Here is a 9821-nt window from a genome sequence, read left to right as displayed (position 1 = left end):
GATTTGCATTTCTCTGACTGCTAGAGATGGTGAGCATTTTTTCATGTACTTGTTGATTTATTGTATGTCTTTGTATACTCTGTATATATTAGGGCTCTATCTGAACTGTGAAGAGTAAAGATTTGTTCCCAGGATGTAGGCTCCCTATTTACCTCTCTTATTGTTTCTTTTGCTGAGAAAAAAAACTTTTTAGTTTTAGTAAGTCCCATTTGTTGATTCTAGTTGTCTATATCCTCCTGACTCAATCTGGGCAGATCATATGACTTAAGAAATTTATCTATGCCTTCACTATCTTCTATTTTATTGGAGTATAAGGATTCAAAATAATTTCTGATTATCTTCTGTATTTCTGAAGTGTCTGTTGTGATATTGCCTTTTTCATCCCGTATGTTAGTAATTTGGGTTCTCTCTCTTCTTCTCTTCGTTAGCATGGCTAAGGGTCTGTCGATTTTATTTATTTTTTCAAAGAACCAACTTTTAGTTTTGTCAATTTTTTCAATTGTGTCTTTTGTTTTGATTTCATTAATTTATTGATTGGGTTATTTGTTTTTTTTTATATATCCCAGTAATTTCATCTGATGTGTGAGGGGTAAAGATTTTCTCCCAGGATGTAAGTTCTCAATTCACCTCACAGATTGTTTTTTTTTTTTTTTTTTGGCTAAGAAGAAACTTTTTAGATTGAGTACATGCCATTTATTGATTCTTGATTTTTAATTCTTGCACCAAATAAGTCTTATTAAGAAAAGTGGGGCCTAACCCACATGATGGAGATAAGGGCCTACTTTTTTTTTTAATTAGACACAGGGTCTCTGGTTGTATTTCTAAGTCCTTGATCCATTTGAGTTGAGTTTTGTGTATGGTGAGAAATAGGGTTTTAATTTCATTTTGTTGCATATGAATTTCCAGTTTTCCCAGCACCATTTTTTGAAGAGGCTATCTTTTTTCTCCAATGCATGTTTTGGCACCTTTATCTAATATAAGATAATTGTAATTTTGTAGTTTAGTCTCTGTGTCCCCTATTCTGTACTATTGGCTACTAGTCTGTTTTGGTGCCAATATCATGCTGTGTTTGTTACTATTACTCTGTAGTGTAGTTTATGGCCTGGTATAGTGATGCCACCTGCTTCACTCATCCTGCTAAGGATTTCTTTAGCTTTTCTGGGCTTCTTTTTTTTTTCAGATGAATTTCATTACTGCTTTTTCTATTTTTATGAGGAATTTCATTGGGGATTTTGATCAGAATTGCATTAAATCTGCATAGTGCTTTTGGTAGTATGGTCATTTTGATATTACTTCTGCCTATCCAAGAGGGAGGTAGATTTTTCCATTTTCTAAGTTCTTCTTTGACTTTTTTCTTTAGGGTTCTGTAGTTTTCATTGTATAGATCTTTTACCTCTTTTGTTAAGTTGATTCCCAACTTTTTTTTTGGCTATTGTAAAGGGAGTAGTTTTCTCACTTCCCTTTCTGAGGATTTTTCACTGATATACAGAAATGCCTTTGATTTATGGATGTTGATTTTATATTCTGCTACTTTGCTGAATTCATTTAATGGTTTTAGAAGTTTTCTGGTGGAACTTTTAGTATCTTCTGGGTATAGAATCATATCATCAGCAAATACTGCCAATTTGAGTTCTTCTTTTGCTATGTGTATCCCTTTAATTTCTTTCATCTAATTGCTCTGGTCAGTGTTTCAAAAACTATGTTAAGTAGAAATGGTAAAAGAGGGAATCCCTGTCTTGTTCCAGTTTTTAAAGAGAATGCTTTCTATTTTCTCCACTTAGAATGATGTTGGCCTGGGTCTTTGCATTGAAAGCCTTTATGATGTTGAGATATTTTCCTGTTATCCCTAATTTTTCTAGTGTTTTGAACATAAAGAGATGCTGTATTTTGTCAAATGCTTTTTCTTTATCTATTGAGATGATCATATGGCTCTTATCTTTAAGTCTATTCATGTGGTGAATTACATTTATTGATTTCCGTATGTTGAACCAACCTTGGATTCCTGGGATGAATCCCACTTAATCATGGTGCATGATCTTTTTGATGTGTTTTTGTATGCAATTTGCCAGAATTTTATTGAGAATTTTGCATCTATGTTCATTAGAGATATTGGTCTGAAGTTTTCTTTTTCTGATGTGTCTTTGCCTGTTTTGGAATCAGAGTGATATTGGCCTCATAGAATGAGTTTGGAAGTGCTGCTTCTTTTTCTATATCCTGAAATAAATTGGAGAGTATTAGTATTATCATCATTATCTGACGTTCTTTCTTCCAAGTAATATACTCTGTTGGTTATGCTTTCTATTGAGTTTTTTATTTGATTTATTGTATACTTCATTTCAAGCATTTCTGACTGAGTTTTTTTTTTTTAGGGTCTCTATCTCTCTCTTGAAATAATCTTTTGCTGCCTGTATTTACTCTCTTATCTCATTGTTGGAGTGGTCAATTTTTGCTTGTATTTTCTCATTTAGGTCATTCTTTAATTCACAGATCATTTTAATTATGAACTTCTGCACTCCTTTTCTGACATTTCATTAACTTTGCTGTCCATGGATTCTGTTGTTATCATATCCCAGTTTGTTTGGGGCACTTTCCTCCCTTGTTTTTTCATGTTGTCTATGTGTCTTCCTTTCTTGCAGTGTGGATCTGAGATATTACAGTTTTTTCCCTATATTCTAATAGTTCCCATGCAGATTATCTGTATCTCACCTTGATGTTGGGCTTCCAGACCCTGCTGGTGTCTCTTAATGTATGCTAATGTATTTAAAGGTGGTGGCTGCAATAGCTGAACTAACTTGAGATAATAATTAAGGTTCCCCAAGATGGAAGCAATGTCTTACAGAGATGGGGCTGAAAGGGTGGGCCTCACACTTCCTTTGGAATGCCTGTTCTGAGATGCAGCTGCTTTTGGACCCTGTCTGCTGTCAAAAAGTAAGGGGCTACTGTCTGAGGAAGGCTATAGTGATGACTGCAGTGTCCCAAGATGGAAGTGGGTTAGGCTTAGGCTCCCAGGTTGGAAGGGGTGGGGGTGGGGGGTGAACTCAGATCTACCCTGGACCTGGGTCCTGCTCAAGTTAGTATGGAATGATCTGGATGGGGCCTGGGCTCCGGCAGTAGACTGCTGGTCCGAAGAGGCGGTCCTTTGCTTCAGGCTAGGCTCTAGCGGGTACTGCCCTGCCCATGGAAGGGTGAACCAGGGCCTACTGTGAGCTTGAGTCCCACAGTGGTCTGGGTGGGGCCTGGGCTCCTGTGGTAGTCTGCTCTACTTTTTTTTTTTTAAATTTTATTTAATTAATTTTTTAAAATTTATTTATTTATTATTATTATTTTTGCATTACAATTCCTTTATTAGTTCCTCAAGACAATACAATGATTTTGACATATCATACATTTGATTCAAATAGGGTATGAATTCTCATTTTTCCACGTGTACAGATTGCAGGATCACATTGGTTATATAGCCATGTGTATACATACAGCAATCCTAGTGTTAGTTGTATTCTGCTGCCCTCCCTACCTCCCCTCCCCTCCCCCTCCTATCACCTCTCTCTATCCTTTCTACTGTGACACTTATCTCTCTCTCTCTCTTTTTTCTTCCCTTCCCCCTCACACCATCATATATGTATTTTGTGTAACCATGAGGGTCTCCTTCCATCTCCTGTGCAATTCCCCTTCTCCCTCCCATTCCCTCCCACCTCTCTTCCTTGTTTCATGGTAATCTTCTTCTCATGCTCTTCCTCCCTACTCTGTTTTGAGTCACCTCCCTTGTATCAGAGAAGACATTCGGCATTTGTTTTTTAGGGATTGGCTAACTTCGTTTAACATAATCTACTCTAATGCCATCCATTTCCCTGCAAATGCCATGATTTTGTCATTTTTTAGTGCTGAGTAATATTCCATTGTGTATAAATGTCATATATATATATTATCCATTCATCTGTTGAAGACAAGCATCTAGGTTGGTTCCACAATCTAGCTATTGTGAATTGTGCTGCTATGAACATTGATGTAGCTGTATCCCTGTAGTATGCTCTTTTTAGGTCTTTTGGGTATACTCCGAGAAGGGAAATAGCTGGGTCAAATGGTGGTTCCATTCCCAGCTTTCCAAGGAATCTCCATACTGCCCTCCAAATTGGCTGCACAAATTTGCAGTCCCACCAGCAATGTACAAGTGTACCTTTTCCTCTTTTTCCCCACATCCTTGCCAGCACTTGTTATTGTTTGACAATCATAATGGCTGCCATTCTTACTGGAGTGAGATGGTATCATAAAGTGGTTTTAATTTGCATTTCTCTGATTGCTAGACATGGTGAGCATTTTTTCTTGTAATTGTTGATTGATATATATATATATAAATTGTTGATTGATATATATATATATATATATATATATATCCTCCTCTGTGAAGTGTCTGTTTAGATCCTTGGCCCATTTGTTGATTGGGTTATTTGTTTTTTTTTTGTTGTTGTTGTTGTTTAACTTTTTGAGTTCTTTGTATTAGGTTTAGGAATCAGGGTGATGTTGGCCTCGAAGAATGAATTTGTAAGTAATCCCTCTTTTTCTATTTTGTGAAATAGTTTGAAAAGTATTGTTATCAGTTCTTCTTTAAAGGTTTTGTAAAACTTTGCTGTATACCCATCTGGTCCTGGGATTTTCTTGGTTGGTAGTCTTTTGATAGCTTCTTCTATATCCTCCATTGATATTGATCTGTTTAAGTTGTGTGTATCCTCCTGACTCAATCTGGGAAGATCATATGACTTAAGAAATTTATAGATGCCTTCACTATCTTCTATTTTATTGGTGTATAAGGTTTCAAAATAATTTCTAATTATCATCTGTATTTCTGTAGTGTCTGTTGTGATATGGCATTTTTCATCCCGTATGCTAGTAATTTGAGTTCCCTCTCTTCTTCTCTTCATTAGCACGGCCAAGGGTCTGTCAATCTTATTTATTTTTTCAAAGAACCAACTTTTAGTTTTGTCAATTTTTTTAATTGCTTCTTTTATTTCAATTTCATTGATTTTAGCTCTGATTTTAGTTATTTCTTGCCTTCTACTACATTTGCTGTTGTTTTGCTCTTCTTTTTCAAGGGCCTTGAGATGAAGTGTGAGATCATTTATTTGTTGGTTTTTCCTTTTTTTGAGGAATGAACTCCAAGCACTGAATTTTCCTCTTAGAACTGCTTTCATTGTGTCCCATAGATTCTGATATATTGTGTCTGTTTTCATTTATCTCTATGAATTTTTTAATTTCCTCCTTGATGTCTTCTGTAACCCATTGATCATTCAGTAACATATTGTTCATTCTCCAAGTGATGTAGGATTTTTCCCTCCTTCTTTTATCGTTGATTTCCAGTTTCATTCCATTATGATCAGATAAGATGCATGGTATCATCTCTACTCCTTTATAATTGCTAAGAGTTGCCCTATATCCGCTTGCTGATAGTTGATATATTCTATATATGTCAGTTAAGTCTAGGTTATTAATTGTGTTATTGAGTTCTATAGTTTCTTTATTCAACTTTTGTTTGGAAGATCTGTCCAGTGGTGAGAGAGTGTGTTGAAGTCACCCATAATTATTTTGTTGTGGTCTATTTGTCCCTTGAACTTGAGGAGAGTTTGTTTTATGAACATAGCAGCATCATTGTTTGGTGCATATAAATTGATAATTGTTATATCTTATTGGTGAATAGTTCCCTTTAACAGTATATAGTGTCCTTCTTTATCCCTTTTGATTAATTTAGGCTTGAAGTCGATTTTATTTGATATGAGTATAGCCACCCCTGCTTGTTTCCGAGGTCCATGTGTGTGATATGATTTTTCCCAACCTTTCACCTTCAGCCTTTGTATATCTTTTCCTATCAGATGAGTCTCCTGAAGGCAGCATATTGTTGGATCTGTTTTTTAAATCCAGGTTACTAGCCTATGTCTCTTAATTGGTGAGTTTAAGCCATTAACGTTTAGGATTACTATTGATACATGGTTTGTACTTCCAGTCATGTTTGTTTATTTATTTAATTATTTTGAAAATTTGGTTTGTTTTTCCTCTTTGATTAGTTTTTTATCCACCCCCCCTTTACTGAGGTACTTCCCACTGTTGGTTTTGGTTGTTGTTTTTCATTTCCTCTTCATATATTGTTTTGCCCAAAATGCTTCGAAGTGCTGGTTTTCTGGCTGTGAATTCTTTTAACTTTTGTTTATCGTGGAATACTTTTATTTCATTTTCAAACCTGAAGATTAGTTTTGTTAGATACCATATTCTTGGTTGGCACCCATTATCTTTCAGCATTTGAAAAACGTTGTTCTAGGATCTTCTCGCTTTCAGCATCTGTGATGAAAAATTAGCCATTAACCTAATTGGTTTACCCCTAAATGTAATCTGCCTCCTTTCTCTTGTAGCTTTCAATATTCTTTCCTTGTTCTGTATGTTGGATATCTTCATAATAATGTGTCTTGGCATTGGTCTGTAGGCTTTGGCGTCCTGTAGGCTTCTAGGATTTGGACATCCGTTTCATTTTTCATGTCTGGAACGTTTTCCAAAATTATTTCATTTAACAGTTGCTCATTCCTTTGGTTTGGATCTCTATACCTTCCTCTATCCCAAGGATTCTTAAATTTGTTTTTTTTTTATGATATCCCATATCTCTTGGATGTATTGCTCATGGTTTCTTACCAGCCTTTCTGAGTTGACTAGACTCTTTTCGAGATGATATATTTTGTCTGACTTCTACTTGGTCTACCTTACTGGTGTTACTCTCATTTGAGTTTTTAATTTGGTTTATACTTTCCTTCATTTCTAGGATTTCTGTTTGATTTTTTTTTATAACCTGTATCTCCTTGTAGAGTTGTTCTTTTGCTTCTTGAATTTGTTTTTGTAATTCATTGTTGAAGTTTCCTTTTATTGTTTGCATTTGCTGTCTAATGACCTCTTTAAGATCCCATTCCATCTGAATCAAGTATGCCTTGAGTTCTTTATCTGATCATTTTTCTGATGCATCTTGCCTCTCCTTTTCTTCCTTTTTTTTTTCATGATGCTCATGTTTCTTTCCAGCTTTGTTTGACTGCTGTGTTATTATTTTTTCCTATAAATTTGTTTTGGTTTTGTATAGTGCCGCGTCTGGCTAACGGAGCCAAGTCCAGCGAGAGATGGTGGGGTTAACAAATACACAGGACACCAAGGTTCTTCATCCTGGAGGAGGTGTGTGCGCACTTTATTATCAAAGTTTGTTCCCTTATATACTTTCTATAACTGCAGTGGAAATTTAGCCAAAACACGGGAGGAATAACACCTGCTACTCTTGGGTTACCGTGACCGTCCCTTATCAGGAAGCTCCAAGAAGGCCAAGATGTTCCCAAAAAGGCACATATGTCTGAGGCAGATAAACATGAAACCGCAAGCCTGCATCACGACCCTGTGAGCTGACCACTTTGACATGCAGAACAAGGAACTGGGGGCTGGGCTCCGGGGGCCAGGGAAGGCCTGCTACCAGCAAGTCCCCCTCTTTTGTTTTTTGAATGTCAAAGGGAATCAAGTAGCCCCTGTCTTAGGTCATCCACTGCCCCTGCACTGCTTACCCGTTTCTGGGGAGGCCCCATTCCCCTGGCTTTGGTTGCAGTGCAAGCATGGAAGTTGCCCGTCACTGGGTACTACAAGATCAGCTCTTTTCCTACATAAACGGACACTTTTCAGTTAGGATATCATGGCCAGCAGGACACAACTGCGGATCCCAGTCATCATCTTTGCCAGTGGGATAGCTATGACTAGGGAGCTTTCTGAACGTAAGGGTCTGGGATGACGGCACCAAGTCAGCAGGGTAATTAGGTACCTGGGCAAAAGCAGGCACATAGGAGGGCTGGGTATTGGCTCCTGTCCAGTTACATCTCATCTCCGGATGGGTCATAAGTACACCTTGTGGGCAGAGTCATCCATCTTCAGGCATTGGTAGTGAACCTGTATTGGCTTGGAGGTTAAAATGTTAATCTTGTCCTTAATGAATTGAGTTATCCTATTTGCAACACAAGGTCCCAAGATTGCAATCAAAAGAAGACTCAGTAAGGGCCCCAGGAGGGGAAGAAGGTAGGGCAGGAACCCATTCATCCCAGTCCAAAGAGGGTTCTCGAATAATTCTTTTCTCCTTTTCTCTAGGTCTTCTTGAAGCTCCTTGATTTTAGTGCCAACTATGCCCGATTTATTGGCATAGAAGCAGCACCTTTCTCCCAAAGCTAAGCAAATCCCTCCCTGATTGGCGGTCAGTAGATCTAGGCCTCGCCTATTCTGAAGGACTACTTCTGCCAAAGAGTCAATTTGGTCTTGTAGGTCCCCAATAGTGCCAGATAGGGTCTGCACATCATCTATAAGCTGCTGAGATAGACGGCGATAAGAATGTATCGCTGTACCCTGTCCAGCTGTGCCTGTGCCCACAGCAGCCATTATCCCCAGTGTGGCGAATAGTGGTAAAGCCTGTATAGCTCGCCTGTGCCTTTTTACTAGGGTGTCTAGACTGGGAATAGGTAAGGGCTCATCCCCAGGGACAATGGTTATGTCAGGGAGGAGCAGGGTGAGAACACAGACACCTGTCCACTTTGCAGGGAGTCGAGGGAAGGCAGAATTTTCCCCACACATAAAAACAGTGCCATTAGGGGGACAGAGGGCTGGAGTGGGTGAGGAATAGTTCTTGGTTATTGAGATTGACCAGTTTCCAAAGGAAGTCACTCCAACATCAACATCATAGGTGTTGTTTTGCATCATACCCAGGAGACATTCTGTAAAAGTGCCCATAGGTTGGACCTTGAAAGGCAGTCCAGGCTGGCAGGTCTCATCATCAGATATGGTGGCATTGATAGGAACCGCCACGGGCATGACCACCCCTGTTGTCATGCAGAGCCAGCAGTCACTAGCAAGCGTGGGATCAGAGTTGTTAAGTAAGAAAAGGGTAGTTTTTAAGATATCCCATGTATTGGCATCCAGATCTGGGAGCTGAGACTTAGGCAGCACCAAGGGGTGGTATATGAGGTCAGGGACCTGTGGTTTCAAGAGCCTGATGATTTGAAGATGTTTAACAGAATCTGTGCCCCCCCCCATCAGAGATCCCTGTGGGGGCTTCAGTGGGCCAACAGGAGGGCTTACCGACTTGACCCTGGCACCCAGCCGACCGAAGTTTAGATTCAACTCCCCCTTGGGCGAAAAGAATCTGAGTGAAGTGAAAAGTCACTCCCACCCCCTCCCCCGACCGGGTCTCGGTCAATCTGACCTCAAAATACCGTAGTCCCTTGTGTACACAAATTGAGGTCGTCTCATAGCAAGAGACATGAACTGCTGAAGTATAAGTGAAAGTTGTGGAGCAGTTACTGAGGGTTTTTTTGGGACCAGGGGGGTTAATCTTTGGTTTATTCATGCATACCCACTCAGGGTGGTGAAATCCCCCAATTTGTTGATGAACTTCAGCCCGGAGGTAGGCTACCCTGGTTACACAATCGGCAGTCTGAATCCAGCTACCGGGAGCCTGATTCCAAATCCCTCCCCTGCACTCACAGGGGGTCCCAAAAAGATGCTGGTAGATATTACCTGGTGGGGGATCTAGCCCTCCGTCTGCAGGCCTGTATGACAGGACCGTTATAAGGAAGATCCATCCCACAAAACTCATTCTGTCACTCCTTTGGAGAAATGAAAATGGCCGAACCTGAAGTTCCGGGGTCGTCGCTCCTTCCTGAGTCTACGTGCAGCGTTCTGGGACCCAAATGGGTTTTTCCATCCCTGGAGGGAAGACACATACAGCTCCTCTCACTCTAGTCAAGAGTGGAGCGGGGGATTGCCACTTTCCTGTA

At 39.4% G+C, this 9821-nt stretch overlaps 1 protein-coding gene across 1 annotated transcript; it reads right to left on the bottom strand.

Annotated features, from left to right (window-relative positions):
- Nucleotides 1-7176: 7176 nt before the first annotated feature.
- LOC144366086 (syncytin-2-like) lies at nucleotides 7177-9193 on the bottom strand. Its single transcript, XM_078019439.1, has one exon. It carries the CDS (start codon nucleotides 9076-9078, stop codon nucleotides 7894-7896), a length of 1185 nt encoding a protein of 394 aa, XP_077875565.1. The 5' UTR covers nucleotides 9079-9193; the 3' UTR covers nucleotides 7177-7893.
- Nucleotides 9194-9821: the final 628 nt, after the last annotated feature.

Source organism: Ictidomys tridecemlineatus, chromosome 8, assembly GCF_052094955.1.
Source record: "Ictidomys tridecemlineatus isolate mIctTri1 chromosome 8, mIctTri1.hap1, whole genome shotgun sequence".
In the NCBI taxonomy this organism is placed as follows: domain Eukaryota; kingdom Metazoa; phylum Chordata; class Mammalia; order Rodentia; family Sciuridae; genus Ictidomys; species Ictidomys tridecemlineatus.
The sequence above is the reverse complement of the archived record's forward strand: the minus strand, read 5'-3'. Positions and strand labels throughout refer to the sequence as shown.

Bases quoted from the DNA above. Each gene is read 5' to 3' on its own strand.
- LOC144366086 (XM_078019439.1), bottom strand. From the start codon at position 9,078: ATGGGGGGGGGCACAGATTCTGTTAAACATCTTCAAATCATCAGGCTC.